The sequence below is a fragment of the Dermacentor albipictus genome, chromosome 1 (genome assembly GCF_038994185.2).
Source record: "Dermacentor albipictus isolate Rhodes 1998 colony chromosome 1, USDA_Dalb.pri_finalv2, whole genome shotgun sequence".
In the NCBI taxonomy this organism is placed as follows: Eukaryota; Metazoa; Arthropoda; class Arachnida; order Ixodida; family Ixodidae; genus Dermacentor; species Dermacentor albipictus.
The window spans coordinates 13,438,769-13,462,084 of record NC_091821.1 but is presented as its reverse complement, the minus strand read 5'-3'; the positions used below and the strand labels follow the sequence as shown (position 1 = coordinate 13,462,084).

General features: G+C 43.6%; 4 protein-coding genes across 4 annotated transcripts in view; 3 read left to right on the top strand and 1 right to left on the bottom strand.

The window, feature by feature from the left end:
- mts (protein phosphatase 2 catalytic subunit mts) overlaps window positions 1-5,720 on the top strand; it is a 62,586-nt gene extending 56,866 nt beyond the window's left edge. Inside the window, exon 6 of the mRNA XM_065451880.1 lies at window positions 3,805-5,720. Within this exon, the coding sequence (XP_065307952.1) occupies window positions 3,805-3,877 (73 nt within the window). The 3' untranslated portion in view covers window positions 3,878-5,720. The remainder of the gene's footprint in view (window positions 1-3,804) is intronic.
- Window positions 5,721-5,873: 153 nt separating this feature from the next.
- LOC135918200 (uncharacterized) lies at window positions 5,874-17,034 on the top strand. The gene is made up of 10 exons (XM_065451881.1): window positions 5,874-6,113; window positions 6,183-6,260; window positions 6,439-6,505; window positions 6,609-6,710; window positions 6,822-6,905; window positions 6,988-7,021; window positions 7,126-7,339; window positions 10,222-10,287; window positions 11,759-11,823; window positions 16,958-17,034. The coding sequence occupies exons 4-7, from the start codon at window positions 6,617-6,619 to the stop codon at window positions 7,214-7,216; spliced, it is 303 nt and encodes a 100-aa protein (XP_065307953.1). The 5' UTR covers window positions 5,874-6,113; window positions 6,183-6,260; window positions 6,439-6,505; window positions 6,609-6,616; the 3' UTR covers window positions 7,217-7,339; window positions 10,222-10,287; window positions 11,759-11,823; window positions 16,958-17,034.
- LOC135918197 (mitochondrial import receptor subunit TOM40 homolog 1-like) lies at window positions 16,884-18,649 on the bottom strand. Its single transcript, XM_065451878.1, has one exon. The coding sequence runs from the start codon at window positions 18,461-18,463 to the stop codon at window positions 17,477-17,479; it is 987 nt and encodes a 328-aa protein (XP_065307950.1). The 5' UTR covers window positions 18,464-18,649; the 3' UTR covers window positions 16,884-17,476.
- A 158-nt stretch (window positions 18,650-18,807) lies between these two features.
- The window catches only part of LOC135918196 (coiled-coil domain-containing protein 6-like), a 55,725-nt gene continuing 51,216 nt past the window's right edge, over window positions 18,808-23,316 (top strand). The window contains exons 1-2 of the mRNA XM_065451877.2: window positions 18,808-19,168; window positions 19,479-19,628. Coding sequence (XP_065307949.1) covers window positions 18,935-19,168; window positions 19,479-19,628 — 384 coding nt within the window. The 5' untranslated portion in view covers window positions 18,808-18,934. The remainder of the gene's footprint in view (window positions 19,169-19,478; window positions 19,629-23,316) is intronic.

The following is a 23,316-nucleotide window of genomic DNA, read 5'->3' as shown; positions in this document are numbered from 1 at the left end:
CGAAGTCACCAAATGCACATATTAATAAGAGCACGTGTTAGCGCTGTACCGCCAATGCAATTCTGCTGCATACGCCGATGAATTGCTGTTCCTGCTGCAGTTTTTGCAATTTTATATTTCCTTAAGGAGCTGTTTGGAAATGTAGAAAGGTCTGACCAACTCTTCAGCAGCTTTTCTTTCTCGATTGTTACTAGGGAGAGATGCCACATGATATAAAGGCAGAGCAGCACCAGCCAAAGTAGATGGGCACTGGCAGCAAGGTCAGGTTTAGTCCTCTGGTGGCATAAGTATAATAAGAAAGAATTCAATTGAGTACAAAATTCACATGCAAAAAGGGACTTCATTGTGAAACAAACAAATCACTCTACGTGGTAAGTCTGCTCGGACAGCATCGAGGTGTAATAACTTCCCAAACGTGACGCAGACTTTTCAACGAAAATGGAACAGAAATACCATATGTAGCAACCACTAGCAATTCTCGCCTTGAATTACCTATTTTCTTAACACATTTCCCAAGAAACCACAATATCTAAGATGTCCACGGGTGCAAAGAATAAAGCTGTTAAAGAATCACTTGCCTGGTATTATTCTGATGACAGTTTGATTTAGGCCCTTTACAAAAGCAGGCAGGGTGAAAACCTCGCACATAGAGAAAGTAAAACGGTTCTGCATGAAGCAACTAGCAACAGTTCAACATGCGCAAAGCCCCGCATAAAATAGATGCAAAAACATGAAGTGCGTGACAGCTGGTACGAGGATTTACCAGGCAGGATAAAACCTACAATTTCAGTTCTTGCAAGCTTCAGTAGCTTTAACATACAACACAATGCACTCGTGCAGTTGTGCTGCCTAGCTAGCACGACGCAGTAACGAAGCGGCAAGCGGCACTCAGAACTTTAGTGAAATGCCTTTAAAACGCATGCTGCACTGCAGACAAAACATGGGCAGGCTGTGACCAACTTCGTCACTTTCCCATCCAAATATGATCAAGTGGAAAAAACACCTACACCACAAAAGAAAGCATGAGAACAAGACATTTCCTGCTGAATGGCCGCAATTCGTTGCTACTGCTGATGAGGCTTTGCTGATAATGATTAGAACAGTCTCGCCGGCACGTTTTTGCCAGTATTTGAGCACCCTACTGTGCAATAATTCTTCTTTGGCATTCCTTGAAGCTTTGGCCATCACACACATGCGAATGGCGTTGCTTATTCGTCTCTGAACATGTGAATAAGACAGAGAGGCACGCTCTACAATGCAGCAAACTACAGTGTGCTGCTGCCTCCTTTCTCGAGCGCACTTCGCAAAACCGCCACCAGCGGCACGTCTATCGGCATATCCATCGGCGCGCACTACGCGTATACCTGCGAGAACAATTAAAATTGTATCATTATTTCTGTTCCGTCTGGATTTGTGCTACTTAGTTGTGGTTCTGATCACTACCAATTTGCTCAGCTAGTAATTTCATTTGTAAGGATACATAGTGTCGATATCGTAGAGCCATCCAATTCTTTATATCATAGCATGTGTAACGAACAGATAGTGTGCCAGTGCCTTGTTTGGAACAGCCTAGAAGACCATACGCTGTGACCAGCATGAGCTCTAAGTGCATGAGCTTATCCTTATGCATTATTATTAATGTGCAAGGATACAGCCCTCACGCCATATTAATGAAGAATTGGGCGGCTGTGCATATACAGATTGTTTAGGGGAGGAAACGCTATAGTAGATAAAAGATTAAGCAGATGAAATGAATAACGAAGCCTAGGACAGCTTGAGGGTATGGGAGTAACCCTTTATTTAAATGCAGAATTAGCTGTGAATTAGGATTAAGTTTGCGCTTATGTTCATGTTCTTATAAAAAACAATAATATGAAGCAGTGTGTTGAAGGAAAATTCTATCTTAGTATAATACATACTGAATACAATGTTTCAGAAAGTACTAACTTATACAGTGCTTCCTCTTTACACTAGAATATATGCTTCTGCCCGAAACTGCGATTTTTCATGCTCCGAAAGCTGCTCCAAAAGACCAAGTGTTGGTTCCATCACTGCATACTGTGCCACGGCGTTATGACACAGTATCCTCCTAGGAAACGAAAGCAAAACTGGTTATAGAAAAGCTGTTAAATTATTCACTGCGCTCTGAGGCTTGCGACTACTTTTTCTAGGGTTTAAAACTCTAGTACGTTCATTTAACGAAAAAAAGAAATTAATACTCAATATCGGGCAAAAAACATCCGTAATATCCGAGATGCATCTCACTTCTGAAACTTTTGTTGCGATGTCTAACAACTTTATTGCAAAGAGTGAGTGACAAACGTCCTAAGTAAGAACAAGAACAAAAAGAAAGCTGTTTCGCCCGAAATTCAAAGCATCGATTATGATAGCAAATTAAGCAAGATAAGCGTGGCAGCAGTAGCGAGCGAACTGACCTTCGTGCTGTTTCTTGCTTCAACGTGAATTAAACGACGAAAGCACAGCACATACGAAGCTACCGGCACTGGGCGCACTTTGTTCCCATCACAGATCGCTTTCAAGATATGGCGGCCACGCCGTTAACAGCAGCCACCGGAGTAGAACCCCCGCCCCTGCTCCCAATGCCTCGCGCACGAAAGACTGCGTGCTTTCACCCCGCTTTCCTCCCTCCCTCGTAAGATATTGAAACACGATCATTGGCTGACCCTCGCAAAGCAGTTGCCAGCCCGTGTCAGCACGGCCAAAGTCCGTTTTAGATGCCCGATTTTGGCAAAAATTGTCGACAATTTCATCCACTGTAGCCGATAGTCCGTTGTAACGCAGTCCGTTAAAAGCAAACTTCGTTGCATTAATAAAATAGGTAGAACAAACTAAGGCTGAAATGTAATCCATTATATCCAAAAATCTGTTGTATGCGGGTCCGTTGTAAACTGTAGTATGTGTTTTTTATATGCGCATGCGCTGTCTCCAGTTGCAGTATGAGCGCCAAGTTATCTAATAACTGTCTGCTAGCTATTCAGAGCTGTTTCTGACGTATCTGTTGTCCAGAAAAAAAGTTTTTTCGTCTGGTCATTGTCGTTCCCTCTCTGCCATGTTTTGGGGAATTTCCAGAATTTCGAGGTTCCAGGTTGGTAGGCATGCCGACGTGGAGTGATCCTCGTGTTGCTCCAAAGATCACTGTGCTGAGCCTTGTTATCAGCACAGCCTCCATGATTGGCATGCCACCCAAACTCGGAGGCCATAGCTATGACACAGTGGCATTGTTCACCACCAGATAGCACATCTGAACTTTTCATGACATTTGTGTTCTTGGGCCTTCTGGAAGCACTGCTTGCTTCTGACGTATAACTGGCCAGCAACATGTCTATTGGTGCGTGCTAAGAAACATGGTGGGAATTTCACAAGTGCAGTGGTCTTTTAAGCAAACCTGCAGGCTCTTTAATATGTGTACAAGAATATTATTTGGATCAGATGTACACTTGAAAATCGTTCAGTAACTAGAGCATGCTTATTCGCAGTGTTTGCGTTGCAGAGCCCTAAAAGAGCCTGTGTAGAAAAAAATATTGGCAAATTATGCTAACTTATAATTTGCAAGTTTTGTTGTACATGGTTTTTACTGTGTCAAACTACTGAATATATTAAGTGAATCTTTTTGGGTCTTCCAGCACACTGTAAGTAGGTTCACCTGCATCCGTCAAGTAGCTCTTCCTTCTGTTTGTCCGATTTCTGTCATTGCCAAACTGTCGTAAGGTGTAGAGCATGATAGAGCTTGCGGCTGTTTGTTGGTGTTGTTTGTGTCTGAGTTATCTCCTTTTTGCCCTGCAGCCTCCAGTTCGACCCAGCACCTAGAAGAGGGGAGCCACATGTGACCCGCCGCACACCCGACTACTTCCTTTAAGCCCTGTACCGCGCTGCTAGATCTTTAACAAGTCTGTTTTGCTTGTATGCCAACCTCTCCCACCCTTCTGCTGATGCTACCTCCCGTCCTTCAGCACTGTCCTCCTGATTTTAGTCAGGCGACACTGTCACTTCTGATGATTTACATACTTGCTACAGACTGAGCAAGCTTGCTTTCTTAGTGGCTACTGTCCCTTGCGGCCATTGAGAAAGAGTGAACAAGCTGCTGAAATCCTGGGTCTGTCGGCTTCCATTATGGAACCAGTGCAAAAGGGCCAGGGAGATAGTTCCATTCTCCCCTCTTCTTGATGCACTTTTTTTTTCTTGTTCTTTCAGTGTCCCGCCAATCAGTGTTTTTAACTAAAGCAGTATTCTGCATTTTTTAGTATCTGTAAAGCTTAACATTTTGGAAAATTTGCATGCAGTTCCAATGGAAGTCCTGCCCATCTTTTTTTTTTTTTTCTCTTCTGCTTTTCTCATCAAAGTTTGGTGCATGCACTGCAATGTGCTTAAGGTGTGGAGAGCTTGAGGTGATGGCAGTGCTTTGAAAGAAAAACAATGCATTGGGGTGAGGAGCTGCTGTTCATGTAATAGGTTTGGAGGAGGAGGCCATGTCTTTTTTGTCGAAACGTAGTGGACTGTGAATGCTGTAGAACATTTCCTCCATGGGCCCAACGAATGGTTATGAATGTCTGTGCAAAGTGAAGTTTTTTATTGCTTGCGGCTGGATTTTTTTCTTATTATTATTAATAAGCATTCATTGGAACTAATGCAACTATTGTGGGCTTCAACATTATATGCTTGCTCTAATGAGAAGTGACTGCTGTTACTGCAGCTAGTGTCCTGCAAGAAAGGCTTGCACCATGAAATTAGTGTTTTTTTTTTACAAGAATTTAGGGTTTTGTCATACAATGTGCATAAATATTTTGCGAATTTTGACCTTTCTGAGCACCTGGGCTGATAAAGAATTGTCAACTTTTCTAATCTTGCATTTGCCCACAAAAGCTAACATTCGACAAGCTAAGGGGGATATAGAAGGCAATAAAATAGGTGTGTAATCCCACTCATCTGCTCGGTCTTGCACAATGTGTTGCTCAGCTCACAGAAAGGAAAGGAAAATATATACGCTCTATTGAATGTTTTCTGTTTATCTTGTGACATGGTAACAGTTGTACGCCACGTTGGCACTTCCGTAGGATGCTGCACTTTTTTTTTCTCATTTGCAATTGATTGAGGCCAGAAATGCTTATTGTGCGACATGTTTTCAGAGAATGTGTTTTGAAAACGGGATGCCATATGCGGAATTTTCACGGAACGTGGTGGCCTATGCAATAAACCGATTTCACCGCTCGAACAGTGCATGCGCAGGTGGCGCCGCCGCCATGATGCTGATAGTTGATGCTCACACCGCGCTAGTTTCTGCCTCCTTGCCGAATTTCGATACGGCCATACGGTGTCGGCTATCGGCGTCTTTTGCGCACGCTGTTTGACCATTTATTCGTGGTTGGTTATTTTGACTTGTACAAACTTGTGACGAAAGAAAACGAGGGAAGCAGCTAAACCTTCACACTTTCGTCGTCATTCAGATCGCTAAATGCTGCAGGCAGCCCTGTCTGCAGCGGTTACGTGGTTGAACTCGAGGTGAAATCGGTCTATTGTAAAAATGAAGGTGTGTAGTTATCGTGACACGGTCACCTTCGCTATTGTGGAATTGAAGGTGGTGTAGATTGTCCGTGCAGGTACTTGTTAGTGATCCCCTTCCCACGTTTTTTTTTTCTCGTGCTTCAGGAAGAGTACGTTATGGAGCATTATAATAAACGAAATAAAATGACCCCTCATCTGCCCTTGGCTTCGTTGTCTTCTACATTCTAGTGGATAGAACCGCTAGCGGCAGCAGTCGCGGTAGTCTCGGCTTGCGGGCCATATCAAGCGCTGTAACGAAGTGTGCGCGCGATACAATCGCGTTTCAAGACGTGGATGTATCGTGAACCCTATGCGTCGTTGCGTCCCTGTTAAACGTGGCCCGCGCGCCTGTTACGTGAGCGGGCGCAGGGGCGCGTGAATCGGCCCACAGCCAGCTGTGGCCGTTCGCGGCTGCGGTCGTCTCGGTGAGCCGTTGGTCGGGGCCGAGTGCCCCCGAGAAATGGTCTCTAGGTTAAACGCAGTTTCGACGGTGGTCCTGTTTACGTTTCTTCTCAAGATCGCTTTGATACTCTTCAGGCTCTTAGCGAGAAGAGGTAAGTCCTTTTCGGCAAAGCGACCGGACGCTTGACGCTACGTTCGTCTTTCCCCGCATTTTCCATCAGGTAGGGTGTACACAGCCGTTGAAACGGAAGAAATCTTGAGCGGTCTCATCCGAGTGTTGATCCTGCTGATGTCATACAGTAAGCATGTTTGTTATTCTTCTACTGTGAGACTCGGTACGATGATGCTTAGTCGAAGAAAAAGGGGTTAGTGGCGTCAAGAGCGCAGTCGTCTGCTACACAGATCGCTGTACAATTTATACACGCATTTGAAACTTGCGAAGCTGTTTAATGTATGCCGTTCTTTCAACGCGGTCAGGTCTTGTAAGTCACCTGAAATCGCTGTCTGAAGGCCACAGCACCGGACGAAGACTCGCACTTGCAAGGTAGTTCACTTTACGAAGTTTTGTAACGCTGCGAGCGTTTTGGCCGTCACTTGCCTCCTGTAGCAGCAGGCATTAACTGTTTTTGTTCGCATTTTCACCGCAGCTAAGAAGATGTACATTGAAGACTCTACAATAGGAGTGTTTGCAATTGCAGCTATCATGCTCAGGATACAGTCCAATCTCTGCTTAATTTATGGCAACCTCGGTTAGTGTCTAATACATGCAAGTATGATTTCAGTTTCTAAATTTTTTTTTTTTTCAGTTGCACGCGTGCACTGCGAAGTGTAGCAAATCAGTTTCCTATATTTTGCCACAGATAAAGAAGAACGTGACCGGTATGTCACTCTCAACTTAGTTGCTGGCGCACTGTGCGAATTTTTTGGATTAATGTACCTGTTGGGTGAGCATATAATGCTAGATCACCTTTCCGAAGGATTCGTAAATTTGTATGTCATTCATGCTGCTGTTTGGTCTTGTTCCAGATTTTGTAACCTCCAGGCAAAATGAATCCTTGAGGTAGTACCATTTCAATTGCAACTTGGCACTTGATATTGTCCAAAAGCGTTACGAGAGTATTGATTGCTACTGTTTTTTTACGATTATTTTTCACTGTGCTGCAGCATTCTGCAGTGCATTGTACCACGAATTACTTCCGTCCATCCCACTGCACCAAGTGTGGCACCTCCGGCCAACTCAGCTACAACTCCCTAGCAGCTGCAGTCACTTAAGCGCCAATGTTCATCTACAGCAAGATAATCTACAGATGGCTCAAGCTATCTCTTCTGCTGAACATTGTGCTGTTCGTATTCACAGCTAAGTTTTGCCAATCACGGCGTAAGTTGCACTTCAACCTTGCCTCGTACGTTACCTTAAAAATATTTCCAAGCGTAGGCTTTGTAGTGTGGATTCATTATGTAAGTGAAAGCTGTCAGGGTAGTGCAGTAGGCTTCCGTTAATTCGATTCCCGCCGAAGGGTCCCGCCCGGCGCCCATGCATTTCTACGGGCCCAAACTTTGTTTCGATCCTAAATGCGGCCTTCAACGGGTAAATCGAACTTGACCGCTCGGCATGCATGCGCCTGACCCTTGTAGTGACACCAATACCGACCCATTCAGTGGCAGCATGTCGCGGCAGAGCTTACGGGGCAATGAATCGCGTTGGACACACGCCAAATCTCTAGTCGAAAATTGCTGTTTTCGGCATGCCCTAGGAAGGTTTTCAATCAAAACCGTAGCTTACAATATAATACGACAGTATTTGTCCGTTGTATTTACAGTCGTTTGTTCTATGTGTGTGAATCAGAGCAATGAACAAGAATGTCCTTGGAGTCTTTGTTGGCTTCTCGTGACATCACAGCAATGCGATACGATTGTGGGGAAAATAAACCAAAATGGCCTTTGCCGCGGTCGTATGCTTCACCGCATAACGTAAATGTACTGCGGCGAAGCTGTCTTCGGGAAACCGGCGGCCGTTGTGCAACGCATAATACCACCTTGCCTATTTTTCTTGCTGAGAAATCGGGTGCGCGTTAGATTTATACTTTGTTTAGGAGATTTCATGTCATTTCTACGTTAGTTTTCAATTTGTGGACACGTAGAAAGTGGGTGCTCTTGATTTGGGGGCTTGTTAAGCTCATGCGAATAGTGCCAGATGAATCGGCGGTGTTTTGGTTTTTTTCTGCATCATGTTTAATTCGACCCGCCGAGAATTTAAATTTTCCGAGTCATGTCAGGGTCGAATTAACGGAAATCTACTGTAAATAATGGATGTTAGTGCTGGCACTTTAGCACCACAACTTTTACTCGGCGCTAGAGCTTTAGCGGCGGTGTTGCGCTTTCGCTTCGCGCGTCCTCAAGCCACTGACGACACTACGAAGCAAAACAAAGCTAAATGGGAATCTTTATAGCGTCGCGCACGCTACGAAGAAAGGACGCTCTCTTTTCAGTTGCTCATTGGTCTAGCTGACGCTGTTTTCGCTTTTTGTTGTTCCTTTTGGTCGGCCAGTATGCCGCATTAAGGCTAAACCCCATTGGCGCGATTTTGTGCGCGACAGCGACGAGCGACAGGTTCGCGCGACGGATCGGGCCGTCGCTTGAACAGATCGCTCGGTCTTGTCGCGCGATCGCTCGATTTTGCACACGACCGGCTTTATTATAAAGCCGGTCGTGATTTTGCAAATCTAGAATTCGTCGCTCGTCGCCCGGAAGTGCTATGAGCGACTAGCCAATAGCGCAAAGCCGGAACTGGATGTACATAACTCCAGTACTTCCGATTGTCGCACGGAACGAGCAAACGATTGAATTTTTATAGGTGCAAGGATAAGAACCTAGTGCAAGACTCTCAGAAATATTTTATGCTGCTTTTTACAGTAAAATACATCAACGTAAGTTAATAAAGCACGCGTCACGCTAGTTTCGGCGCCTATATTGCTGCCCTCATACCGGCAACACTGGGGAGACGTCGCTCGAAGTCATCGCTCGCATGGGATGCAACTTGTAGGCGACGAGCGAACGTGACAGCCATCTCCATCGTGTCGCTTGTCGCGTGCAAGATTGCTTGCATGGGGTTTATACTTTAAGCTTCGTGTTACCGTAGTTGTCTTGGCCCGGCTTGCAGCCTTGCTCGGCCAAAAACGTAACGGTGACGACAAAATACATAAATGAGACCTTTTGTGCACTGGAGGTGAAGGATTACAGTACTAGCCTTTATTCTGAAGCCACCCTACTAGAGGTTCTAAAACCAGAGATCCTTAAAGTTGTGTTCAGCTAAGTTTCTAAGTAGTAATGACATGCAACACTATACTGCAAACAGCAGTTATAAACTAGGGAATGGGCTGAATGTATCTGTCCGTTTGCAATAATTCTAAACAGCTCATAAAAAATTGGCCAGGGGTATGGGCAGATAAAATCCTGTTTTGTAGCTTTATAGTTCTTTGTGTTAAAAACTTGGGCCGAGTGATATTTTTGTAAATATTCAACTCTTGCATTTAATTTTTCTATTTTTGAAGATGTCATACAAACTTCAATTATTGTTCTGCAAAGTAGGTCGTACGGAGCTGAAAGGTGCATTTTCAAGTTATAAATGCTGAGGTGGTGCTGCAGCTCAAAAAGAAGTGGATTGGGGAAAAGAAAGACGCAAGAAAATACCAGGCAGAAGATTCAGGAAAGAAGTGGCTATGTGGGTCATTGCTCGTGGTGCAGAAGTGTGGGACCAGCTCCAACATTGCATTCTCAAGGTCACGTGGCAGTTTGTGTATTGAGAGGTCAGATGCCCGTAGCTGCTGTTCACAGTAAGGGAGTCCATTTGACTACATTATTTACAGACGAACAAGCAACCCGAGCAGATGCTGTAAATCAGCATGTCACCGGAAGCTTGTGTGGAAATTGCAAGGTGGCACTGCCACTCATCTTTCTTTACATTTGTCCTGTATTGTTTGCTGTGCCTCTGATCATGGCAAGACTTGCCTATTTGGCATTCCAGAATTGCTACTTTCTCTTGGGTGTAGACATGAGTAATTTGTGCATCTGTATACTTGAAGCAAATAATCCCTGCTGAATATGCAGGAACACAGTAGTGGAAAGTTAGGGCCACATACGATTGCTGCACTGCAAAAAGCCTTATTGGGTAACACCCAATAAGGCTTTTTCTTCAATAAGCTCCTGGGCAGTTTGGAAAGCAATTTCTTTTCTTACTGCAATGCCACTTTCTTTTTTCAGCTTTCAAAGTGCTTCACAGTTTTGCAACCAGGATCTCGGGCTATCTGGCTGTGCTTGCAATATGTGGTAGGTCCTTGCTTCCTTTGCACTTGATATTTTTGTTCAACCTGGTCCTCTTGAGTGGGAAAGCTATCTTAAACGTACATACTCAAAATTAGTTATTTACTACAGACATGCTTTTCTTCCAATTTCCCTCCTTTCTCCTGTTTGACTTGAAAAGCTTTGCATGCAAGTGCGAGATGCTTTGATACGGCAGATAAAAGTGGGCCGGGTTGAGGGAACATGCGAACACATGGTCTGCAACTGGCAACAGCAGTGTACAGCAGCTGCTCGTCATTAGCACTCGTCAGCATTAGGTGGCTATGAGAGCTTACAGGAGTACAGACAAGGAAATTTTGTCCCCCTTTCTTTTGCTTGTTTAGATAGCTGTAGACTACAATTAGGGTATGAGGGCTACCTTCCTTCACAGCACCGCAAATAATTACATCACTTTTTAGGTGACCAGTTCAAATTGCACTCCAAGTGCAGTGCGACTGAAGCAGGAAACTATTTACATTGCCAAAATCAGGGGTGGCAGTTTCATAGTATCACAAACAATTCAAGCACATACTAGTCGGAGTGGTTCAGTGGTTAAAAGCCATACAATGACCATGTCGCTGAAAGCTGCCAAATTGGCCCTTGCAACTGTGTGCTTCTCTTGGAAACGCAAAGGGACCCTCTCTCCCTTCATCACATTGCATACTGGTACTTCTCGGTTGGTTTCAAAAACCACGAGATGGCCACATCGTTTGGCAAAATATGTTCTGCCTCACGTCCATCACATTTTGAACTGGTCACAATAAAAGTCGATCATTTGTTGCACTCCCAGAATTGAGACTCTATAGCGTAAAAACTGGGCGAACAGATGCGCAATAAAGAAATAAAGACAAATTTTGTGTCACCTGTAGTTGCTGCTACATGACTGTAGCAACAAATACAGGTGCCAGCTCAAGCTTTCTTTAATGAACCGTGCTGTGGCATTCGTAGTTCCAGCCCCCAGCTGCTACGTCTATAATAGTTAGTGTTGAGCCATTGGTGGCTGGGAACGAGGCACCACGAGTCACTACGTGGCAGTAGGTGCTGCGGCTTATTGCACAACTCTACACTATGAATTCCAAGTAATGCGAGGCACATGTGTAACATCCGACTAATCCATTACGTTGTGATCCCATTTTCATGTGGAACTAAACATGAATTGACTATCCCAGGAATGAGTACTATCTGGACAATCATTTTAACATTACACTTAGTGCACTCATTGCATACTTTAACAGATGAACAAAGATAAGCACGTTATGGTTAATGCATGTTTGATAATGGTGGCATTTAACTTGCATAACGTTCAGTGTTGTGAATAATACTTTAGGCTTTAGGTTAGGCTTGCTTCCTTGTACAAGTCTTTACAAGATTAAAAATAAGTTTCCCAGGCCAGCCCTTTTTTCGTTCCTGTTGCAACACAGAAACTGTTTCTCTTGGTGCATGTGGCTGGCGACTTTAGCAGATTACAGCGAAGAGCTCGAACTGGAGTGTGCAAAATGAATCAACTGTAAGCAGCACAAATTGGTAAGTTGGTGACATCAGAAAGCAGTCACCCCTACAGAATATTTGAAGTTGCCCTAGTTTCTGTATGGTCATGAATTCACGGACATCAAATGGCCCAAGAATTACCATCTCACACATAGTAACCATTGCATTGCCATGTCTGTTATAGAGAACTAAATAAGCAATACGGGGTAGGATCCCTAATCCATAAGGACATAGCGGGCAACATTGATGATTTGCATTAATGAGAGGGTAGCAGTAATCGTACTAAAATAGGAGGTATAGAATAAAGGTAGTACAAGCCTATGCTTCAACCTCCAGTCATGATGATTACGAAATAGACCAGTTTTATGAAGATGTTGAATTTAGCGATGACAAAAGTGCAAACTTGATATACTGTAGTCGTGGGCGACTTCAACGCAAAAGTGGGGAAAAAGCAGGCTGGTGAACAAGCAATTGGCAACTATGGCATCAATTCTAGTAACACTAGAGAGATGTTAGTAGAATTCGCAGAAAGGAATAAGCTGTGAATAATGAACACCTTCTTGAGGATGCGTAGTAACAGAAAGTGGCCCTCGAAAAGCCCTAATGGTGAAACACTAAATGAAATAGACTTCATATTTTCTGCCGATCCCAACATAGTGCAGGATGTAGAAGTGTTAGGTAGGCTGGGTAGGGTAAAGTGCAGTGATCATAGGTTAGCGAGGTCTAGAATTCATCTCAATTTGAAGAGAGAAAGAGCAAAATTGGTCGAGAAGAAACAGGCCAATGCACAGTAAGGGTGAAAGCAGACCAATTCAGGCTGGTGCTTGCAAACCAATATTCAGCCTTAGAACGGAGGGATGAAGCTGACGTAGAGGTAATGAACGAAACCGTAGCTAGACTAGCTTCAGAAGCAGCAAGTAGGAGGCAAGGCACCAAGGCAACCTGTAGGTAAGCTCTCCCAAGTAACAAAAGACCTAATAAAGAAACAACAAAGATTCATTCAATGGAGATACCAGCAGTCATAGAGGCATTACGTAATCAAGGCATACAAACCGCTTACATAAATATCTTGGAAAATGTCTACAGAGATTCCACAGCTACCTTAATTCTACACGAGAAAAGTAGGGATACTTATAAAGAAAGGGGTCAGACGAGGAGACACAATCTCTTCTATGCTATTCACTGCATGCCTGGAAGTATTCAAGCTATTAAACTGGAAAGGCTGAGGAGTAAGGATCGACGGCGAATATCTCTACAGTCTTCAGTTGTAGATGACATTGTCCTGTTCAGCAACACCGGGGACGAGTTACAACAAATGATTGAGGACCTTAACAGAGAGGGTGTAACAGTAGGGTTGAAGACTAATATGCAGAAGACAAAGGTAATGATCAATAGGCTGGCAAGGGAACAAGAGTTCAAGATCGCCAGTCAGCCTCTAGAGTCTGAAGGAGTACGTTTACCTAGGTCAATTACTCATAGGGGACCCTGATTGCGAGAAGAAAATTTACAGAAGACTAAAACTAGGCCGGAGTGCACACGGCACACATTGTCGTATCCTGACTGGAAGCTTACCCCTACCTTTGAAAGAAAGGTGTACAATCAATGCGTTCTACCAGTACTAACATATGGGGAAGAAACTTGGAGATTGACACCGAAGCTCGAGAACAAGTTAAGAATTGCACCAAGAGCGTTGGAATGAAGAATGATCGACGTAGCGATAAGACACAGGAAGAGAGCGATGTGGATCAGAGAGCAAACGGTGACAGCAGATATTCTAATTGACATTAAGAGAAACAAATGGAGCTGGGAAGGTCATGTAATGCAAAGGTTAGATAACCGGTGGACCATTACGGTTACAGAATGGGTGCCAAGAGAAACGAGGCGCAGTCGAGGACGACAGAAGACTAGGTAGGGCGATGAAATTGGGAAATTCGCAGATGCAAGTTGGAATGGGTTGCTGCAAGACAGAGGTAATTGGAGGTTTCAGGGAGAGTCCTTCATCCTGCAGTGGACAGAGAATAGGCTGATGATCTTTCTCAGACAACCGCATTCACAATATTTTGTGACTAAGCTGTTTCAGATATCACAGATAACACTCTCACAACCAGAAAATAGCCTGTCGCATGAGACACAGGTTATGTAGTTTGTATCAATGCATCTGACTAATTAATTGGCTTACAGCATACCTTGATAGCAGAGAACAATTTGTTGTTTTTAATAATCATGCTTCTGAACGACTTCCGGTAGGCTCTGGTGTTCCGCAGGGCTCGGTCCTTGGACCTCTCTTGTTCCTTTTGTTCATTAATGATATGCTGCATGGTATTCCTGTTATGGCTAAGCTTTATGCAGATGACTGTGTATTGTACTCGGAGATAGACAATGTTACTGACCAGGAGTTGCTGAATGATGCTTTTCGACAAATTGTCGACTGGTGCGCTGCCTGGCAAATGTCAATTAATTTCGAGAAAACAGTTTTTTTGTCCATCTCACATAAGAAACATAAACTAACGTTTCCATATGGTATTACTAACATAAATATTTCCGAAGTAACACATTATAAGTATCTAGGACTCTGGATCACAAATGACCTCACTTGGGCTAAGCACCTTGAATATGTAGTATCTAATGCTAACCGCAAGCTTTATTTTTTAAGAAGGGCTTTGAAACTTTCTACTCCCACTGTATGCCTACTCGCATATAAAGCTGTAGTTTTACCGATGCTAGACTATGCATGTGTAATTTGGGACCCTTTTACTAAAACTGGCACTAACAAGATAGAAATGGTGCAAAGAAAAGCAGCTCGTTTCATTTATAACAACTTCGGACGCACTTCAGTGACATACCTCTTAACAAAAGCAAACCTGCCACCATTAATGCAAAGAAATCGTGTATCACGACTAAAATTTCTTTTTCAACTTATTAACGGTCATTATAAGACAGATCTCACGGGAATAATTACTTTTTCATCTGGTTATGCTACTAGACAGCGACATAGCCGAACAATAACCCCATTTAGTACACGTAATAATTGTTTTAAGTATTCCTTCTTTCCTCGAACAATCGTTGAATGGAATCATCTAACCAATGACCAAGTTTTAAAATCATCCCTTTCGGCGTTTGTTTCAAGTATTGAGTAACAATTTGTTTTCTTGCTGTGCCACTGCTATGTTTAAGCTCCGTTAACCTGACTTGTATTGTTTTTCATTGCCTATACTATAGTATTCTTACATATGTATTGTTTCCCACCCTGCTAAAATCCCCAATGGGGATTGCAGTATTGATAAATAAATAATAATAAATAATCTGTACTAACTTGCCCAGATATCAACACTGTTACGAGTCACATAATTCAGTGTAACGTTGTCTTACACTTTCAAGTCTCAAAACTTGGCGCGATTATTAAATAAAAGGTGTCGCAGATAACCTATTTGCTGCCTAACACCAAATACAGTGACGCGTTTCTGCAACCAGCAGCTCCAGTGCACCGCTTATGCTCGTGACAAAAACACAGTATGTCACATACTGCACAATACACAATGACATAACCTTATGTACACAAATTGTACTTGTGATATATGTAGTAGTTACTCTGTAGAAAGCACTGTCAGGATCCTTCAATACTTCTAGAAAAGTTTTGAAGGACTCCAGTGTCAGATGAAAAACTGCACTGTGAAATGTGCGGAGTAAATGTTACCGGCACTACCTGCATAAATTCTGCAGCATTGCCTGTTAGTCAGTGTCTATGGGCAACCACATTTCTAGCACTGGGCCAGGAATGCTGTTGGCCAAAGACGCCAATGCGTCTAGTGTTGGTCACGCAACATCTCGCTAAAGTGAAAGAATCCTCGAAAGTGATATCCAAGTATACTGCTACTGTTCTTGATATTCACAAGATGGCTCATCTGAAACTGAAGGAAAGTCAAATCATTTCGCAGAATGAGCAAACCACTTCAAACATTGAGCGGTAATCACGCAGGGTAGGGAACCACCTCCCTGGTTCAAGTTGAGTGCATCACATTATGTTGCACCTTACATCCATAAACGCTAAAATACTGGAGTTGTACCTGCCTAAACCATGATCTGATATGGGGCACTCTGTAGTGGGGGACTCCGGATCAATTTTGACCACCTGGGTTCTTTAACGTGCACCCAATGCACGATACCCACCAGCGTTCTTGCATTTTGCCTCCATTAAAACATGGTCACGGTGGCCAGGATACCGTAACCTCGTGCTTAGCAGCGCAACACCAAAGCCACCAAGCAACCACTGTGGGTCTTCTATAGTTGATTGCAGTTTCCCCTTGGGAATGGGGCTCATTGGACAATTATCGCTTTGCTTGAGGAGGGTTAACTTGCATGAGGTGCTTAGGATTCAGATAGTGAGTCTTCGCATCAGTGGCACAGAAACTACCTGTTTAAGAAGGGCAGATGGAGAGAAAGTTACTAAATGAAGCATCACAATAATCCTTTTCTTGAAAGTTCAAAATTCTCTCAAAGGAAGACCTGTGCATAATGTCTTTAGGTGTGTGCTGGTGTATATGAGTAGTCAGCACCCATGGTATGTGAAATGTGATGAAAATTGTGATTTTTAGGTCTTTGTGTAAACTAATGCTGGCTAGGTTTAAAGCCTGCAGAGTGAACTCATCATTTGGAATATAGAAGGCTTTCACACACAATGCATCATTGGTCCGTAATTGTGCTGAATGAAATGTTCAGCATAATGACGTAACTGAGCACACCTTGTGAAGAAATTAGTACACAGCATGTTTACATTATTGCTAGGATTGCAGTCAATGATAGTACATAACAAAAAGCATGAACATATAGCATCACACTTTGTCAATTTTTTCCCTTGAGTGGAACCCTCCTCTAGCTTTCAGCTAGAAATATGCATACACTAACTCGCTTTATTCCTACAACAAAATACATATGAATAGCAGCAGTGCTGCTACCTGCATGGTATATGCTGTTTAAATGCAATAGGGTAGGCAGCATTTATTGTGTGATGTGGCGTAAACATTTGATTAGTCAAACTAAATTAACCAAGATGTTTCCAGCACAAGTCTTAGTTCTAAAGGAAAAGAATAGTCTGTGAATACAGTTCATTACTTTTATTCGTATCATACTCGACACTTGGAAACTATTCATTCACTGCATTTTTCCTTTTCAGATGGAGTCTACGCCAACAGCAGAAATGCTGCAAATTCTATACTACAAATAAACGTTGCAAAAAGCTTTCATCTTGTATACTAGCCATAGTTTTTTTGTTTTCAGCCGTGACGCAGTTTGACTGAAACGCCATAATCTGCATGTCTCAAGAAAACGAAATAAAATAGCACCTAGATGAAATTAATGACCTACAGCTATGGACCACCAGTGCAAAAAAAAAAAAAGCAGCACATTCAAAAATACAATTGTCCAAATGGCAGAGAAGCTTAATGCCTATGTACACATCCATGGGCCAGCGAAGAATGGGCTGGTATGGATCAAACAATGAATATGAGGAAGTAACTACTCCTGTAATAACGACCTGCATACCCTCGGGCAGCTCTGCTAGGACCACTGTGAAATTGCATCGAGGCATTGCCTCCACAGGTCTGCCATCCTAAAAAAACTGCTCAAAAAAATACATGCCATTCCTCTGCTGCTAAATACACCCGAAGGTGCACGCAAAGCACTCAAAAGTGTGCTAACCGATGATAAGTGCGCAGCCAAATCTGCTCTGGTTCTTCGCATGGTTAAGCATGCCACTTAGGGCAAAGGTGAAGGGCAGTGGCTGCAGCTTCTTCTCAAGGACGGCACCCACGGTCCAGTTGCTGTCGACCATACCGCGAAAAACAAGGTTCGCCTTGGGCAAGTCCACTTGGTAGCCAATGGAGGCAACGCTTTCCCCCACCCTGAAGTTCGTCTCCACTTCGACACCCACTTGCGTTGTCTCGCTACCGCGGTGATAGTAGCAGCAATGTGCCCCTGCCATGCCCAAGGTGCCGCTGACCACGTAGTTGGGGCCAGTGTAGCGTCCCGCCATCGACAGGACGGCGATTTCGCCGCCCGGCACTTGAGGTCCATATTGGTAGGCTAACTCAGCGCCGAGGGCCACGTTTGGAAGCACATTCTGCAGGTAGTGCGCCACAATGACTCCCGAGTTGTTCAGGATATCAATATTGCCTAGAGTGCCCGACGCGGTGTACGACGGACCCCGGTAGTCGGCAGTCAGCTGCGTTGCAACATATCGGTTGTCCTGGACTTGCGCCGCTATTTTGGTGCGAATGCGAGGGGTAAATTGATGAATAATGTTCGCATTCAGGTTGCCGCTAGGATCAATGTCACCAAGCAGAACCGGGTACGACTCAGCCGGACCAAACTGCTGCGTGCCCACATAAGTGGCTCCAAATCTGTACCCGGAGGGCGTTATAGAGCTCATGTTCAGGGTATGGCTGATCTGGAAATGGTTGCTGAGACCCTTGTTCACCATCAAGCGACCTCCTTCGAAGTTTGCCGGAAATATGTCCTTGCACTTCTTATGAAGGTCTTCCAGAGTACCAGGGTTCTGCATCTCACCATCATCTTGAAGTGGCAGTTCGCGCTGGTCCGGTGGCTCTGGTACCGACGGTGGAGGGGCCGGGGCCATGGCTGTCGGTGGAGATAAAGGACTTGAAGCGAAGACGTTACCCATCGTTCTTGCTCCTTATGCTACTCGTCCACTAGCACTGGTTGCTGTAACTTTTTAGTCGCGAACAAGCAAGGATATACGTCTTGCTTGGTAATCGATGCAGCACGTGTTCCTGCAGTAGTGAAGTGCTACCACCATAGACGGTAGGCAGCAACGGCTTCGGCTTCGGCCGTCACAACGACCAAGTCAATGGATTTAGTCAGTCACGTGGCGGCTGTGACGGTCCCTTGCCAACCGCCGAAAAAAAAAAAAACGTATGTTTTGAATGTGAACGAAAGAAGCGCAAACGCCACCGTGCATCTTTAAAAACTACATACATTACTATTTGGTGAACTAAATATGTTCGTGCTTACGCGGTGTAATAAATGCATCGCAGACGATTCTTCGCGTTCTGTTAACATCAGAAGCGCCGCCATTTAGTCGAGCTCTACATCGAGGGTCCCGCCGCCGTCACCAACGGCCAACGGCGCTCACATGTTTCTTGGCGGCGCCAGAACTATGGCGGATAGTGCTAGTGAAAGTGATAGCAGCTCAGTTGACGGGGCAATGATTGCCCCGTCTCCTCTGTCGCGAGAGCAGATTCAAAAACGCGTTGAATCTCTCCAGCAGGAAAACCGAGTGCTCAAAATGGAGTTAGAAACGTACAGACTTCGAGTGAAGACGTTGCAGGAGGAGAACCGTGCGTTGCGGCAAGTCAGCGTCAACATAGTGAGGCCTAACCTTGTGACATTTTACGAATGTTGTGACTTGCTCATTCAAAGCTATTGCGTTTGTGTTGCCATTGCGTTAAATTTACAGCGCGGTACATGCTGTACATGGAGTTTATACATGCAGCAACACTCTTTAAAACTGAAGGTTCATTACGCATGTGTTTGAGTACTTGTTCATCGCGAGTATTAAAAGTACCGGCAGGTGTTCGTACATACGTGCTTCAGCCGAAAAAAACTATCGTTAGTCCTGCGTATAGAACATTAAACTCAAGAGCAATTAACACTCATTGAGTTTGACGCTTTTGCAGCAAGCGAAAGCCGAACAGGAGGAAGAATTCATCAGCAACACACTGTTGAAGAAGATTCAAGCGCTCAAGAAAGAAAAGGAGACGCTCGCCCTTAACTACGAACAAGAGGAGGAGTGCCTTACTAATGATCTTTCACGAAAGCTGAACCAGGTTTGAATTATCTGCACATTCTTCGTGAGTTGACAGTTGAGAATATTTCATTCAGCCGGAGGGTACGCCCTACAGATTATGTGCAGAACATGTGAACTAGCGCATTTCACAAGAGGCCGCTTCAGCATCGCGGTTGCGCAGAACATTGTATGTGGCAAGATTGTTTGACAATGCTGTTACACTGTCAAGATGCCTTATTACATATGCGTGCTACGTACCTACATACATCCCTTGACACTAATAATTTGATGCTTGCTGCAAGTGGCACACATTAAATTGTCCTCTGAAAGTGTGATATGCAGTTCAAAGTGGCTTCGCTGCACCTGGTCCAGTTGCTGTAACCCACAATTAGAGTTTCAGCACAGTGGAGGTGTACTAGGCACAGACGTAAACCAGGAGGTGACGCACCGTGCTGATGCCAGCATCCTGTGATATGCTATGTACTCAAGCTCTATTGCTATGACAGATTACACTTTGCTTAACTGCTGGTGCTGGTGCTGGAATGGATGTAACTTGCTAGCAGAGACATAATAGTTGTAAACATATTTTTCTCTTTGTATATATATCACATAAAAGTTATTGTCCTCGAGCTGTCTTCAGGTTTCGCTCGGAAGGATATACGAATGGGCAAGTGATAAGGTGCAAACAGATGGCTAAGGATGCAACAAAACAGAAGCACTGACTTCCAGCCAGGTCTTTCTATATGTATGTCACTCGTTGGCTGGCTACCGCGTTGCAAAATCATGTTGGCGGTTGGTGCTTTGTCTTGTCGTTCCTCGCTTTCTGTTGACGCTGTACTATTCATTGAGATGTAGCATCAAGGGGAAAAATAAAAGGAAGGAATGGATTTGGGCTTGCTTGCTGCAGTAAAACAGGCCAGAAAGTGATAGGTAAGCAATCGTAAGCATGTGCAACTTCATAATGCTGCAACGAAGTTCCACATGTGAATAACTTGTGAAATTCCACCGTTGCTTTATTATGAAAGCGATGTTTTTGGCACACTTCAATGTTGTCATTTGCCCTCTGACAAGCAGCACACGCTGTACAGAAGCTGAAGTGCACACTAAAGGTCGAGTTAGTTTAGTTGAGCCCAAAGCATGGTAGCCGAGCGCCAACTCGGAAATTGCTTGTTACCATTTTACCAGGGCATTGATGCATGTGGGCACACGAAGCAGTAAGTGAAAATGTCCAGTGTGTTTTGGATACCACTTCTTTCAAAAGCGGAGATCCTCCTTTTTTTTTTTTGCTTGTGCAATGTTTGACTTCAGTGTGACGTAGCTTTGTGTTAGTATCTTGTTGCCATATGTTCCGCACAAGAAAATTCTGAGGACAGAACAGCTGTAATTGCCGGGCACAGTTTTGTCTTGCGCAGTTTTAAGGGCCTTTTCATTACAAATTCATGTCATTTGCTAAAAAAAAAATTTTTAACGTTTGTGATTTTTAAACCAATCTTGAAGGGTGTAAAAAGAATGATTTCTACTTTCGATTACGAAAACATGAATCCCACACCATGTCTTGCGGTGTTTAAAATCATTTATATGCTTATTTCTACCATAAACACATGTTATTTGGGGTATCTAAAGATTTTCCATAAACTTGTTGATTACCGACCGTGAGCAAGGTACTGATTACTTGTTGAATTGGCGCCACCAGAGCCGAGCACTGCCTTGGACCTGGCTAGGCTATGTTACATAGGCTTGGCTAACTATTGTCTACCAAGATAGACATGGACAAGGAGGCGCTTCCTTTTAAATCTAGGGTCACGCTTTGTCATTTAAGTTGCTCTGAGCAGAAAAGGCTGGCTGTGCATTTTGCATGCCACTTGTAAGAATAATGTTTTGTATAAATGCAGGCAGTTGTGCACGTGCACATCTGGGTTGTAATCCCAGGCTGTTATTACATGGTTTCAAATTTGCCATCTGGTGGTGTAAGGTACCTCATTGCGGTGTCTTTTGGTATGCTCACACTGCCGTTATTGTATGCACGCCATATAGCTGCGAAGATGTGAGCATTTGGAAGTGGCTGGAGTTTCTGTTTAGGGCGTTCTTGACTGGCACAATTTTTATTCTTGCTAAAAGCTGATATGAAAATGAGCAGACACGCGGTAGGAGAATTACTCTAGCTGTTGGCTGTTGCCTCTGTCATACACAACTGATAGCTGTATTGTAAGCAGCAATATTTATTTGTTTTGGAAGCTATGCTGGAAATTCAGAGTTGATCAGATGGTTGCAAGTACATAAGAAGCTTCACCTCATGTGTCCGTATCCAAGTACATGGAAAAGTATGAAGTTATGTTGGTTGGCAATTGCCAAAGATATTAGTTCAAACTTGTCATGTCTGAAGGATCAAAATAAATGTTTTCTCAAACATTTTACTTATACCCTCGATTACAAACGAAATATAGAAAATGAAATTCTGACCATGTTAAAATGCTATTTTTGTCTTCTCAAAAGTAATGTGATACTGGAACCTTAACCCTTTAATGGCGAGACATGTAAATAAAAAGAAATGTTTATTTTCTGTTTATATATGCAAGACACATCAAGAATGAGCCTAATCAACAAAAAGAAAAAACATTTTGCAGAAATTTTTTAAGCAATGGTGGGAAAACCCCAGGCAGGAAACTGGAAGTGGGCTTCACCCCAAGCCATCGAAGGCTTCGTTTTCAATTTGCATAGACAGCTCCCATCATTCTGAACCACATGTGTACATTTTATTTGCTTTATACCCCATGTGTGACACCACTAGAGCTGGATAGGTTGCATCGGCATGTCTCTTCTGACCTTGCTTTCACAAGAGAGTGAGTTGCGTGCCAAACTTCTTCCTTGTCCAGTGTTCCTGCTCTAAACCAACAAATTATTCTTGCTGCCTGTCTCTGTCTTGGCCGAAGAAATTTAGCGAGAAACTTCGTACTCACTACTGAAACTCAACAAGAAAAAACTCTTTTTTGGTATGTTGCCTGTAGGCAACACTCGTCAAGAAAGGGTTAAAGGTTTTTTAAAAATTTAACTAGAGCAAACTGATATGCTTTGCCATGTTGTACACTGTCCCTTCATTGCACCCACGAAATCTATGCAATATCTTAACAGCACCTATACATGCAGTCATGAAATGCCACTTTTGTCTACTTTTATCACTCTTTAACAGCCGTTTTTCGAGGTTTTTTTTTTTTTCAGCGCAATGTTACAAGTCAGTAAATTTTGCATTTCAACATATTCAAGATGCGACTTTTTATTAATTAGGTATGTCTTACGGTGCCACACAAAAATTTAATACTACAGACCATAGATTTCAACTTCCTCCTTTAATACTTTGGTTAAAGTCCAACTGCAGCAAAATTACGGGCCGTGTAGAAAGCCCCATTTCAGATAATTTAGACTTACAGTAGCCTCCATTGAAAATTTTACGCTTGAAATGGGAGTCAGAACTTCACAAAACACTTGCCAAAATAGATTAAAATAAATAAATAGAAATGCCACCATTGCCAGTAACCGTGAGTGACATACTCTGTAGACTAGAGAACCAGCGCCCAGGTCATCTGCTTCCCTTGCTTGTATGCCGTTTCCATGTATCAGCGAACATGTCCTACATGTCTGCTAGCCACATAGTTAGTATGCTTTGCAAGCTGTGCCAACGCCGTTGCGCACTCGTGAACTTTTTTTAATGCAAAGTATTCTCAAAGTCCAGC